General features: G+C 41.3%; 1 protein-coding gene across 1 annotated transcript in view; it reads right to left on the bottom strand.

Moving 5' to 3' along the window:
• The window catches only part of syt9b (synaptotagmin IXb), a 118,189-nt gene that overhangs the window by 35,831 nt on the left and 67,020 nt on the right, over positions 1-15,338 (bottom strand). The window contains exon 4 of the mRNA XM_060927071.1: positions 1,956-2,076. Coding sequence (XP_060783054.1) covers positions 1,956-2,076 — 121 coding nt within the window. The remainder of the gene's footprint in view (positions 1-1,955; positions 2,077-15,338) is intronic.

Genomic DNA, 15,338 nt, shown 5'->3' with positions numbered 1-15,338 from the left:
TGAGCATCTTTCCTTCAATTTAAATAATCTAAAACTACTCGATTGATATCAATTAGTTCTTATATCTGATAATATTGGATGGTAACTCTAGAGTGATGCTGGAAAGTGAAAGTGCTGGTTCACTGCTGTCCACCAGGCACCCACCAGAGCAGTGGCGGCTGGTAGTCTTTCAAACAGGGGAGGCTGGTCGGTTATGATATTTCCAGATTTTAAAAGAAAAAACACATCAATTTTGCCCATACTCTTGCCTCTGATCTGGCTGATTGTTAGCAGCATCACAAACTGTGAAATAACAGGTTCTTTTGGCCCATTAGCCTACTGTCCAATATACATGATGGTGGTGTTGGGGGGGGGTATATTTTAACATTTTATATTTTAAAATTGTGGCATGTTGTTTAAAAATTGACCTCGGCTGTGTTTCTGTTTAAAAATGTTTTCCAAATTGTAGCGGTGTTTAATTCATATCCAGAAAAACATATATTCCAATATAATATACTCAGCATAAACATTTTAAATAGATTCTATATTTTTGGTCCATCCATGACATATTACTAAAGTAGCCTATTTACTGTTGTTGATGTGGGTCACTTGCTGTTAGCCAATTCACTTTCTCGTACCAGGAGAGCTGAAAGGAACGAGTATTATTCCCTACCTTTTTCACCAAGTCAATTTGAGGCGTTGGTCTACCCTGCTCTTTAATTTTAATTTTTTCCTCGAAAGGAAGACTGGCAAATGGCTTTGCCAAAATTAAATCAGCAATGCTTGGCATCCGTGCGCAGCTTTCTTGCTAGCTGACTAGCCCCCTCAAGTTCAAGTTCAGTCACTCAAATAAACAAAATTTCTGGAACTAAGAAAGCAAACTTGACAACACTATATTTACACTTTATTTACAATGAAAATATATACAAACTAAAAAAGCTGGTAGAAACCGTATGTAATGAATGAAATCAAAATGTAAGCCGATCTCTTACAATACACCACAGCACTTGCGAATCCGCATGGGACTGAACTGATGTTGCCAGATACTGCTGACGTTATCCAGCCCAAAATATGTTCAAAACCCGCCAAAATGCACTTAAAACCACCCAATTGGGCGGTAAATCGCCCAATCTGGCAACACTGTCCGCTGCCTGTCTATAGTTGAAACGAGCTGTCAATCAAAGAAAATATCCGGCCGCTTTCACCAATCACCAGTCTCCTCGCGGAAACTGCCATGTCCCTCCCATGTGAGGCTCGGAGTCCGTGGGCGGGCATTTTCGCAGTATTTGTCCAATAACCGTCTTGCATTTTGAGATTGAAAAGCGCATCGCTCCCAAATGCCGTTGAAGTCCATTGAGGCTGGGAGTCCGTGAGACTCCGTGGGCGGGCATTTTCGCAGTATTTGTCCAATAATCGTCTTGCATTTTGAGATTGACAAGCACATAGCTCCCAATCCACTGAGGCTGGGCTGCATCGCGCTGTCATGAGGGGGAAAAACTCACGCACACATTAGGCGAACTGGGGAAAGTTATAACGGAATGATTTCGCACTGTAGTGGGTTGAGCACATATATTTCTATGATTCTGGATCTGAAATAGCAATGTTATAAGGTTGGCTATAACATAAGCCTAGCGCAATTCATCCTACACGATGTTCGTCATTTTTAGAGGAGGCTGAGCCTCCCTCGTTGTCTTAGAGCAATTGCCCGTGCACCAGAGTCACACCATAATGAGTGTCGTGGTGTTGTTCATGCGGCGTCAAAGAAAGGAATAAATACGTATCCATAACTGCAATGCATCTCTCATTATTGGTCTCACTGTCACAAGACAATGCAGTAATTTATTGAGGTGATATACATGACACGACACAATTCAATAGTTCATTCCTGGTGCTATAATATTATTATTCTAACTCATGAGGAGCTCTGCTTTTGGCCAGTGACTACATATAGAGCTTATAATGAAGACTCGGAGTACCTGAGGCTCCTGTGATGTCCATGGCTTTCAGGTTCCTGGCTTTGATGATAGTGATGGTGAGTCGGCCAGCGGTCGGAAGGTAGCAGAGTGAAAACATCAGATCGCCCAAGTCCACGTTATCCTGTAACATACACAACACACACAAATATACTCAACAACTAACAGCCTCAAATGTGAGCAAACTTAACAACTATACTCTCAGAAAATAAAGTACCTTACTGTATCTTTAGAGATACGATGGCTTGTCACTGGGGCGGTATCCTCTAAGGTACTTATTTGTACCTTTTATATACTGCTTGGGAACATGTATGTACCTTTGTGGCCCTAAAAAGTTACACATAGTTACCTTGAGGTCCAATAATGAGCCCTAGAAGGTACATTAGTGCAGATTGTACCTCCTGGACTCCTACTGTATCCCTGTTTCTGACAGTGTACAGTATTATGAAACAACATTACCTACACTGTCAATGCTCATGTCCTTATAATCCATCATACAACACCCTGAGAAGCAAATCGCTCTGATAAGCAACAACATCCTCTCACACTTTTGGCTGAAGGTGTCAAAAAGGTGCCCAAATGACATCCCTGATTATCCAGATGACTTTCCTGATTGGCAGTGAGAAAGGAGAAAGGAGAAAAAAAAAAAGACAAACGAGAAAACACCCAGCTGCTGGATGGAGCTCCAGATGTCCTTCAGGCATGCAGTGGGTTCCTCTGAGATTCTGATGCAGTGATGTAACTAAGGAGATCTGGACTCTGTTCCAGTGACCAGTCAATTACTGTATGTGTGAACATTTTCAATGGCATTAACCTGATCAGGGAATCCTGTACCTTTCTATGCTCTAGTCTTCCATTTCACCCAACAGGAGGAGACAGGCTCTCTAACTAATTAACACCTCTTTTAAAATAGCACAATTTTCATAAGAATACCACATCAGGGCCTCACAGAAACTCAGAAACGCTTTGATTAAGAATAAAAAGGCAAGGAGTCGAAATGTAATGAATACTACCTTTGTGTAAAAGTCTGATATACAGTGAAGGGATACAAGTACACGTTTGTTTTCCTTATGTAATCTACCCTCACCGGTCACTTTAATATTCTAAGATCCCTGTTCTTGGCTGCAGGAGTGGAACCCAATGTGCTCTCCTGTTTTCTGTTGCATGCTGAGATGCTTTTCTGCTCACCACGGTTGTAAAGAGTTGCTATATCCTTCCTGGCAAAAAGCTTGAACCAATCTGGCCATTTTCCTCTGACCTCTTATCAACAAGGCAAGGCAAGGAAAGTTTATTTATATAGCGCATTTCATACACAGTGGCAGTTCAATGTGCTTTACAGAGGTAAAAGCAAAACAGTAAACAATAGAAAATAAAATTACATAAAATAAAGGGGGAAGAAGAGAGAAAAAAATAAGAATTAAACAGTAGTAGAAATCTCATCTCATCTCATTATCTCTAGCTGCTTTATCCTTCTACAGGGTCGCAGGCAAGCTGGAGCCTATCCCAGCTGAATACGGGCGAAAGGCGGGGTACACCCTGGAAAAGTCACCAGGTCATCACAGGGCTGACACATAGACACAGATAACCATTCACACTCACATTCACATCTACGGTCAATTTAGAGTCATCAGTTAACCTAACCTGCATGTCTTTGGACTGTAGGGGAAACCGGAGCACCCGGAGGAAACCCACGCGGACAACATGCAAACTCCGCACAGAAAGGCCCTCGCCGGCCACGGGGCTCGAATCCGGACCTTCTTGCTGTGAGGCGACAGCGCTAACCACTACACCACCGTGCCGCCCCAGTAGTAGAAATACAATAATAAAATGAAGTAAAAGTTCAGTAAAAAACAGCAGAATAAAATAGAATAAAAGTTAAGTAAAGTTTAAAACATGCAGAGACTGTAAAAGTTAAGTAAAGTTTAAAACGTAAAGATGATGATATTTATCAGTTAGCAGAAAGCATCTGAAAACAGCTTGGTCTTTAGTCTAGATTTGAAGCTGCCAACAGCAGGAGCATTTTTGATGTCCTCTGGGAGTTGGTTCCATAGCTGTACTGCATAGTAGCTAAAAGCTGCTTCACCACACTTTGTTTTAACAACAGGTTTTACCAGTAAATTTTGCTGCTGCGATCTGGTAGATCTGATTGGGTTAGGCCGCTGCAACATATCAGAGAGGTAATTGGGCCCTGTACCATTTAGAGATTTGTACACCAGCAGCAATGCTTTAAAGTCAATTCTGTAGCTTACTGGAAGCCAGTGAAGGGACCTTAGAATTGGAGTAATGTGCTCTGTTCTTTTTGTTCGTGTGAGAACCCTAGCCGCTGCACTTTGAATCAGCTGAAGTCGTTTGATGGTCTTTTTTGGCAGGCCTGTGAAAAGGCCATTGCAGTAATCAACCCTACTAGAGATGAAGGCATGTATAAGTTTTTCCAGATCATTTTTTGACATAAGTCCTCTTAGTTTAGAAATGTTTTTTAGGTGATAAAATGCCGATTTAGTGATTGCTTTCAAGTGACTGTCAAAGTTTAGGTCGCTGTCAATGAAAACACCAAGATTTTTAACCATATATTTTGTTTTAATCCCCTTTGTGTCAAGAATAGTGGTAATCCTGAGTCTTTCATCTTTTTCCCAAACAGAATTACTTCTGTTTTATCTGTGTTCAGCTGAAGAACAAGGCATTTGTTTCCATCTACAGAACTGTCACCCACTTGATGTTTTTTGTTTTTCGCACCATTCTGTGTAAACTCTAGAGACTGTTGTGTGTGAAAACAAACCCCAGGAGGAGATCAGGAGCAGTTTCTGAAATACTCAAACCAGTCCGTCCGTCAAACCAACACCCATGCCACAGTGAAAGAAAGTCACACTTCATTGTGAGATCACAGTTTTTCCCATTCTGATGTTTGAACATTGTAAACATTAACCGAAGCTCTTGATTTGTATCTGCATGATTTGATTGCAGCATTGCGCTACTGTCGAGGAATTGGCTGATTAGAAAACTGCAGAAAACAGCAGGTGGATGTATGGGCATTTCTAATAAAGTGGCCAGTGAGTGTATATACCCTCCTAAGGCCCAAGCTGTTTTTTTACATGCATTTTTTATTTCTCTTTGCTATTTGGGCTTATTAGAACCTGATTAGAATAAAAACTAAGCATCATCTTTTGATAAGATGTACTTTTAGAGAAAAAGTATGTCCACATATGTGGATTCTTGTTCCGAATTTCCATAAAGTGCTGTCCATGCATGTGACCACTAGGCCCTAGGAGGAGTGCGTAAAAAAAAAAAAATATATATATATATATATATACACACCCCTTTATGATGTAAAAAAATTAAACCAAGACAAGTCATGTCAGAGCCTCTTTTTTTTTGGGGGGGGGGGGGGGGGGGGGCGGGGGGATACTCAAGACAAGCAAGAAGACAAGGTGTGGCAAAGCATCACCAAGGAAGGAAGTCACCCAGTGTCTGATGATGTCTTAGGTTCCAGACTACAGGGAGTCATTTGCCTTATCACAATTCACATGCTTCACTGTGGACACCATGTCCAAAGATCTAAGAATATATAAAGATAAAGCAACATAATTCATCACTATGGGAGCAAAAGTGGAACAGTTCCAGTCTCATAAGTGGGCGTTTCACATTATATCACAAGCGAAATTCTCAAAAGTGATTTCGCTGTGCTTCAGTCTGTGCTTGAGTGTACATGTGATAAATACAGTTAAGGTCAAAATTATTAGCCCCCATGAAATTTTGGAACATTACTATAAAATTCTCCCCAAAATTTGTAACACTGATGTAATTTTAAAATATCAACCATTCACAAGTGTTATTCCGTAGTATCTGGTGCATTTTGGAATGTAAGATTAAAATTTAAGTATCCTTAATCTCAAATATAGTGAAAAATGGGGTGGTCAAAATTATTAGCCCCCATGCAATTTTCTTGCTTTTAAAACACACATGACCAGCCTGTCAGCTTTCAAGCCACACCTGTGCAGTCAATTAGCTCCCAGACAACACCTGAACATCCAATCAGCATTGATTGTTACTTAAGGGACTCGAAGGAACAGGCCTAGAGGCAGTTGAACACATTTCTGAGAGGGGTCTGCATTTAAAGCCATGCCGAAGGCAAAAGAAATCATTCTGGACCTCAGAAAGAAAATAGTTGAGGCCCATACCAAGGGGGAAGGCTATACTGTCATTTCTAGATGCTTCACAGTCTCTAGAACAGCTGTGCGATGCATCATTGCAAAGTACAAGGAGTTCCATTTTGTGCGTAACAAACCTAGGCGTGGACGAAAATGATCTCAATCCCAAGAGAGAAAAATCAATCAGGGATGTTGGCAAGAATCCTCGCACATCCACCAAAATGATTGCTGCTGACCTTGCCTCTTCTGGGGTTGAGGTCTCAAGGAAGACAGTAGCGAGGGCTCTTCATTGTGGAGGGCTCCGAGGTCATTGCCCAAGAAAAACCCCATTACTCCAAAAGCGGCATCTCAAAGCCAGACTGAACTTTGCCCATGCACATTTGAAAGTTAAAGATGAGTTTTGGAAGTCTGTCCTTTGGTCTGATGAGACTAAACTGGAGCTGTTTGGGCACATGGATGTTGCCTTTGTTTGGCGAAAGAAGGGCGAGGCCTACAACTCCAAAAATACAGTTCCCACAGTGAAACATGGTGGTGGGAGCATCATGTTATGGGATTGTTTTGCTGCCTCAGGCACAGGGAGCCTTGTTTGGGTGCATGGGATCATGAAAAAGTTAGATTATGTTGACATTTTGAGGGATAGCATCAAGACATCTGCTCTTAGTCTAGGCTTAGGTCGCCGCTGGGTCTTTCAGCATGATAATGACCCAAAGCACACATCGAAAGTGGTCCAAAACTTCCTAAAGGACACCAAAATCAAGGTCCTGGAGTGGCCTGCACAGAGCCCAGACCTTAGTCCCATTGAGAATCTATAACACATGCTCAAAACAAAAGTCCATGCCCGAAAACCATGCAATTTGGACCAGCTGGAGCTCTTTCCCAAGGATGAATGGGCCAAAATACCTACAAAGACATGTGCCAACCTTGTAAAGGACTATCCAAAGAGGTTGATGTCAGTTGTGGCACAGAAAGGGTACACAATTGAGTATTGATTGTCAGGGGGCTAATAATTTTGACCATGTCATTTTTCTGTTTTCTTGTTACAAGTCAGAGCATGAATAAAATATCATCATCAAACTTAGTGGCCATTCTGTCTTTTCTCTTTTGGAATCATATAAACTATACACATTTTTGGAAATTGTCATTTTCATGGATAAACAAAGGGTTATGCCTGATTTCACAAAGGGGGCTAATAATTTTGACCTTAACTGTAAAGGCTTCTTCTTCTCGATAATTCTGCGACATGGAAATAACATCACTGTCAGTGACACATCTTCCTCTGACTGGCTGAAAATAGATTGGTGGTCCCTCACCTTCCGTTATGTCGCCAATATGGAGACTACTGAGAGTGAGAAGTGCACAACTTTGCACACTCAACATTTAAACTGCTTTGACTACAGAATCCGGGTGATAGTGCACTGCATGGTGCCATACCGGTCACCGTGAGCATACTTATACACTCAAAATATAGCAAGCGTAAGTACAGACAGGGGTGATATAGTGGCTAACACTGTCGACTCATAGCAAGAAGGTTCTGGGTTCGAGCCCAGTGTCCAACGGGGGCCTTTCTGTGTGGAGTTTGCATGTTCTCCCCGTGTCTGTGTGGGTTTCCTCCAGGTGCTCTGGTTTCCCCCACAGTCCAAAGACATGCAGGTTAGGTTGATTAGAGGCTCTAAATTGACTGCAGGTGTGAATGGTTGTTTGTCTCTATGTGTCAGCCCTGCAATGATCTGGTAACTTGTCCAGGGTGTACCCCGCCTCTTGCCCATAGTCAGCTGGGATAGGCTTCTTGCCTGTGACCCTGCACAGGATAAGCAGTTACAGATAATGGATGGATGGAGGGGAGTACGGACGGACACGAATTCAAATACGTTGACTGATTGCAAAGGATATACAACCAAGAAATAAAAATAATTTAATTTATGATTATGCCCAGTCTTGCTCGAAGTTGGAAAAGATCTTTGTCTCGACTCAATATCTACTGTAGCAGCAGAGACATCCTCAAGCTTTAGATTGTCCATCTGCATACTTTCGCTGTTCTGGTTCCCATCTGTGCATCAAAATGAAATTACATACCAGAATGGGAGATATGAAGATATGAAAGCATGCATAAGCAGTAAATCATTGCGTATGTCACTTAAATGGCTTTCTAATGCACACAGCAGCCAGCACTTGCCCAAGCAAACACATACCAGGACTTCCAGGAACTCCTAATTATTCAAATGATATACCTCCATTAACAGAATCTGCAAAGTTAGACCAGACGATAATGTTGCTAAGAGCATTTCAGAGTTCGTACTATGACTATTACCAAGAGTCTGATCAGTTTGTACCATCTTAATGATGTAACGTATGAAAGCCTTTGTCATGTTGATTCTATACTGAGATCTTGAGGTGCTCATACAGAATACAAATATAAATCAATTCAAAAGACCAACCCCTACTGAGATTCTGGCTCCAATTCCTGCTGAACACATCCACCTCCTGTGTGTACCCAGAGAGCTCCAAGTGTGTATTAAGGTAAATGATGCTCGTTATGGGGGTTCAGGAAGGTTCAGGGAGGTTTGGGACCCTCAGGTTTTTCTCTCAGCAGGATATTTTATTTATTAGTAGGAATGAAAGGTCATGGTGGGCTCGCTGCAGAGACACGCTCATTATCAGGATGAGTCCCCCTGACTGTGCCTGTCAGACCGGGAACAACGCTTATTACTACCCAACAGGGGGGAAACGATCCTGCAGCTGCAGTCAGGTACAATATATGTTCATGAAATTATAATCAGTAACATTTAAATACAGTATATCACTACTCAGTTTGTTGAGATTGTCACAAATGTTTCAACAACCAGGTTTCTGGCTCATCTGGCCAGATGATTTAGCTCATCCGGCTGGATGAGCTTATGCGATCACACATCGTCCGCTGTCCGACGTTGTCATCCATCCACAATTTACAAAAATCACTACTCCTCCTACAGGATTGATCAGATTTTGATCAAACTCACATACCATATTCCCCAGGTGAGTGTGCATAAAGGTTGTCAAGATGGTGGCACCACCTGTCATATTTACTATTTTATGGGTGTTTGAAATTTTTGGGTGACTCATCACATTAAATGCTATTCTTCGTAAACTGCTGGGATGTTTTCACTGAAACTCACCCAGAAGACTCTAAAGACATATTCCAATAAGAATTGTTCACCAGGTGGCGCCACCTGCCATGGGGGTCACGTGTAATTTCACGAAAATCACTATTCCTCCTACAGGAGTGATCAGATTTTGATCAAACTCATATGTAATGTTCCCCAGGTTGGTATGTATAAAAGTTGTCAAGACGGTGGCACCACCTCTCATATTTAACATTTTATGGGCATTTGAAAATTTTGAGTGACTCGTCACACCAAACACTACTGTTTGTAAACTGTTAGGATGGTTTTCACTGAAACTCACTCAGAAGACTTTAAAGACATATTCCAACAAGAATTGTTCACCAGGTGACACCACCTGCCATGGATGCGGTGACACAGGGGTCATATGCAATTTCACAAAAATCGCTACTCCTCCCACAGGACTGATCAGATTTCAAACTCACACGCAACAACAGTGGGCAGTATGAGCTACAGCTTAATTGAGGCTATTTTTATCAATTTCTATCAATTGACAAGTCCAACACTGTTGTAGGAAGAAACAAAGCCCTAGCCAAAGCTAGGGTTCACGTCTGCCAAGGGAATACTGGGCCGAACCTAAAATTCCCCTTGAAACATATATAATGCTTCCAAAGTTCAGTTGTGGGGTAAAAAAAAATGGCAGTAAGCCTTTGATGAGTCAAATGACTCATCTCGGATTTTCTCAAATGATTTGACTCACCAAAAAGTGCAAGAATTCATGTCATTAATACAAACACCAGTCACGAAGTACAGTTTGGTAACTTTGTCATTTCTTGTGAATTGTAAATAAAGTCTAGGGGAAGGGTGCCTATGAAAAGTACTGCCTCTAGTCTGTAGTCTATTTTCCATCATTAGCAAAAGGGCAAGAGGGTTGCTACGCTGCAACATGTTAAAAATAGGGAATGAAGCATTCATTTTCAGTTGCTGCCTGCTTGATTATGATGACTAATGGCTACCCAGGGGAGGATTTAACTTTAGCCCAAACTGTGAGTTTTGGCTTTTCTGGAATATAAAGCCATCAGCTTAACAATTCAAACAGGACTACACGGTATATAACAGTGTATATATACACAAGTTGTTTCACAATCATGGTCATCTTTTTGAATAACACCAACTAACTCCTGTAACTGGTGCTGCACCAAGGTGCAAGGCCCAGTTGTTTTCCTCAGGAGCCTTATTATTTTACTTCTTCTTCTTCAAGACTTGGCCATTTTTGAGGTGGTTCCCATTGGCAAAAACTCATGAAATTTGGTACACACATCAGTCCTGGCCACTGCTACTCAGGGATAGAGGCTTGGCCCTGGGTGTTTCCGGGGGACTCCAAAGCGCCCCCACATGTCATTGAGACTTTTGCCTGGTATATAGTGTCACCTATCCGTGTCAAATTTGGTAGGAGTGTGGGGTGCTCCAAGACAAACAAAATTATAATGTATTAGCCATCCTCAACAGGAAGTGAGTTATTTCTGGTTTTGTGCGTTTTGACACGTGTTACATTTTGACCTTCTCCTTCTAGACAGTTTGTTGGATTCATGTCAGATTTGATATACCGGAGGTGCTTGGGTCCTTCATCACCGCTTGCAGCTATATTTACAGTTATATTTTACTGGTTTAAATCAGAATTGCATTTTTTAATACGAACTAGGTTTTACTTTGGGATGTATACAGTACTTTCATTCACAACTGAAAGATATTAAGATACGGAAAGTTAATTTTTTTAAACTAAGTGCCTCTGACGGTATCCTTTGTCCATCAAAAATGTTCTCTCTGGAAAATGCTGACCATATGATGAGGTTATAAATGATTTTTTAAGAAAAATATTGGTCTCTTTTGAAGCAGAATACTCTGTTGTTGTACAGTAAAAAAAAAAAGCAGCCCTTGCCATTCCAATACTTTCAGAGGAGATTGTATGTTATACTGTACTGTATATCTATAGAAATGGTTAATGGTGGATGTTCTGCATAGTCTAGACATTTATTTAACATTCATGGAAAGAGTCTCCAGTTTATTCGAGGGACAGGAGTATATTAGAAGGACAGGACATGTAGGACAGCTTGGAGACAAAGTGAGAGAGGCAAGATTGAGATGGTTTGGACATGTACAGAGGAGAGATCCAGGGTATATTGGGAAAAGAATGCTGGAGATGGAGTTGCCAGGTAGAAGGAAAAGAAGAAGGGCAAAGATGAAATTTATGGATGTGGTGAAGGAGGACATGAGGACGGTTGGTGCTCCAGAAAAAGATACGGAGGACAGGAGGAGATGGAAGGACATTATCTGGTGTGGCGACTCCTAATGGGAACAGCCAGAAGTAGAAGAAGAAAGAAGGAGTCTCCAGTTTCAGAAATCTGCCATTCAGTACGTTTTCCGCCACTGGACTTTGCGTGTAGCAGTTTCTCCTGAATATGACAAGGTGCATTTTTTTGTATAAACTTCAAGAGAAAGAAAAAATAGAGGCTATTAAGGAAATATCCATTCATAGCTGTAAATATAACTATAAATGGATAATAATTATTTTGTGTTCTTTGCTGTCATTTAAGAGGAGGAGAACACCTTCAGTCGTGTTGTTAAAGGAAAATAATCTGCTTCAGTACGGTTAAAGTAACTCTGTATCACGTTGGACAACATCATATCATCCCATTGTTGATTCTTTTCCTACAACAGCATGCCTCCAAAGTGTTTAGTGAGAAACCAAAGTGGCGTTTCACCAGGTTTTAATTGTGTGCAAATGTTTCTAGCACTCAGCCACTTTGTGTGAGCTAGGCATTAAGGGCTGGGCCTTGCAAATCCACCTCCCCTCTCAGGCTCACTAATTCAATCACGCCTTTCCGTCTGTAGACTATAGGATAACAGTCGCCTCCATTCTCATAAGCACTTAAATCAAGTCAGCGGTGAAATTATGGTCACTCGCACGCTGTCTATAAGATTACAGCACGGTTGTGCAGAGGTTCAATATTGGCTGAGAGAGAGTGCAGGCAGTCCATCTTGGGTGATTATCTGGACTCACAAGTCCCTCTGGAAGTCCTCTAACCTTTCTATTCTGTTTTAAAAGCCCCTTAAAAGTGTACGTCATTCGAAAATACTCACACTGACTCCTTATGATAAGTGGAAATGAATAGAGGTATGTAAGAATAATATCAGTCTAACCATGACAACTTGCCATCAGCAACCAACCAATTGCTGAGGAATATTTCACTTCTGATTTTTAAGATTAAACGTTCTCTCTATTGGTTTTGTCATTGTTGTGATATGGTATAAGTAGTAGTGTAATAATAGACATCAAGCTATTTATCAACACAAAGCATTCAATTACATTTTAATCTGTAAAAAATGCTTGTATGTACAAAACCTTGAACTGAAATGCACAAACCGTTTTCTGAACAATAATAAACGTTCGCAAAAAACTTCATACAATCATTAGTGTACGAGGCATAAAGAACATATCTTAACCTCACAGAATTTTACTGGGTTACACAACACACAGTTACAGATATTTCACAGGTCATATTCTCAGAGCAAAAAATGCAACTAAAGTAGTGATTAGCATTCAGCTTGTTTTTATGGACAGAGTAATCAATGCTAGCTATAGGCATGTAATGATAAATCATGTGACAATAAATTGCAAAACAAATATATGACAAGTCGACAGTTAAAAAAAAATCATGATTATTATCAGGCTGCGTAATCTTTTAGTTTTTCCTAGCCAGCAGAGGAAGCAATATCATACAGTACTTGGAATGCACATGACTTTGTTGTAGGCGGAAGTAACACAGCTCTAATGTTGCAAAAATGCACAAAAAATACAGATCTAAAATAGGAAAGAGCTGTTCTATGATTGACTCTACAAATACATTTAACAAGTGAATCATGAATTGCCTGGCTAGCTGTTAGTTTGCCTTAACTACGTTTCTTCATTTCTCAGTGAAAAAGGCTTGAATTTATTTTTTCAGCAACTAAAATCAGTGGACGATTTGAGACGTATTTTTCTTTTATGAATGTATGTTTTACTTTAAGTAAATTTTCAGAGTTCACACTTTTCTAGCATCAGTTTGAGTCAAGAATTTCAATCTTCTGGTAAAAGTTGAAGATTTGTTTTGAGTAACTGCACTTTTTTTTTGAGTGATGTAACAATCAATCAAACAACGACAGCGTATTTATTGTCCAAGTGAGACCAAACTGGAAAAATGTAGTCGGAAAAACACAAAGAGGCAAACAACCAGTGAACTAATTCAAACAGCTGATAAAAATCTGCAAACATGCTAAACATTCCAAGATTCAAAATACTAGAATAGGGGTGGCCAAACTATGGCCCGCGGGCCAACTGTGGCCCGTCGCTCTCTTTTATGTGGCCCGCCATGAATTATAAAAATTAAACTGTAATTTGGCCCGTTGTAATGTCAGAGTACATTGCACTTTTTAGTTTCAACACTGGGTGGCGCTGCAATTTTGAGCACGATTTGGCTCCGCTCTAGACTCTTTGGTTGAGTTACTCATGTTCGCTCACGTTACTGTTGTTTACTTTATTGGTTGTTGCCTTAGCCCATGTTTACATTAGACCGTATCAGCGGATCATCAGATTAACGTTTTTAAAACGATTAGTGTGCACACAGCAACACCAATACACGATTTGCGTGCACACAGCAACGCCAATACACGGATACGCTCGGCTCTGCAGGCATCCTGCGCTCCAAATCACTCCGCCCTGAACAGCGAGTGCCCTCTGGAGGGTGCGCACTCCGGCCCTGCGCAGCTCACACAGCGCGCGAGTGAAGTGCACAAGCCACGATTCGGGACTGAGCCGCTGTGTGTGTGATCCCAGCGCAGATCACTTACCACTTGCAAGTGGAAGGATGGCAAGCCTAAAGACAATCATAACTACACAATGGGCAGTATTTGCATCAGTATTTGCAGTATTTTCATATTTTTATACTCTTTAATGAAAGGTGATACAAGGCGGAAGTCCGCGCCGTTTTTCAGCAGTCGTGTCACATGACCAACGCCAGCGAATCAGGAAGGTGGATGTCACAGTGACGTTGTCCAATGAGACGCCAGCTAGAGTTCAGCACAGCGTATCCGCGTATTCTGAATGTTTACACAGCACCGGAGCTGACACGATCTGGATTGAATACGTGGACGCTGGCGGATTCCCGTTTCCCGGCGTTTCCAGGCGGTTTAATGTAAACGGACAGTGCATCCGCGAAGAAAACGAGACAGATACGGTCTAATGTAAACGTAGCCTTAGAGACGAGCAAAGCACTCAGATGAGCGATTACATGCGCTATCACAGTAACTGACAAAAGATGGAAGTGAAAAGACAAAAAATAGTGAGTGTAGAAAATTTCAGACTAGATGGGAAAATGAATACTTTTTTGTAGAGATTAAGGGAAAATGTGTTTGTTTGATTTGCAAGGAGTCTGTAGCAGTGATGAAAGACTATAATGTTCAAAGACACTATGAAATTAAACATCAGTCATACACTTCATACACTGGCCTGGAGAGGGACAGAAAAGTCAAACAGATGACAGCTAGCCTGTTAGCGCAACAGCAGCATTTTTTTGTGCCAACAAACTTCAAGAAAACAGCACCAGAGCTAGCTATGAGGTATCTCAAATGATCGCTGAGCATGGAAAACCTTTCTCGGATGGTGAATTTGTTAAACACTGCCTCACTAAAGTTGCCAGAATAATATGTCCAGAGAAGATTCAGGACTTCAGAAATGTGAGTTTGTCCAGACAAACAGTTGCCAGACGAATCGAAGACCCCTCAGCTAACTTGAATCAGCAAGTATCAGACAAGGCAAGAGCATTTGAGTTTTACTCAATTGCGTGTGATGAGAGTACCAATGCTACAGACACAGCGCAGCTGCTGATTTTTTAACAAGGCATCGACATTAACTTTGGCATTACCGAGGAGTTACTTGATCTTAGGAGTCTAAAAGGTACCACAACGGGTAGGGACATTTTTGAGGCTCTATCGGCTGTGATTAATGACATTAACCTGCCCTGGGACAAGCTGTGGAGTTACCAAAGATGGGGCTCCAGCAATGACTGGCGAACGTAATGGGATGGCCTCTATGGTGTGCAGAAAAG

This window comes from Neoarius graeffei, chromosome 8 (assembly GCF_027579695.1).
Source record: "Neoarius graeffei isolate fNeoGra1 chromosome 8, fNeoGra1.pri, whole genome shotgun sequence".
Taxonomy (NCBI): Eukaryota; Metazoa; Chordata; class Actinopteri; order Siluriformes; family Ariidae; genus Neoarius; species Neoarius graeffei.
This window is presented reverse-complemented; position numbering and strand designations above follow the sequence as displayed.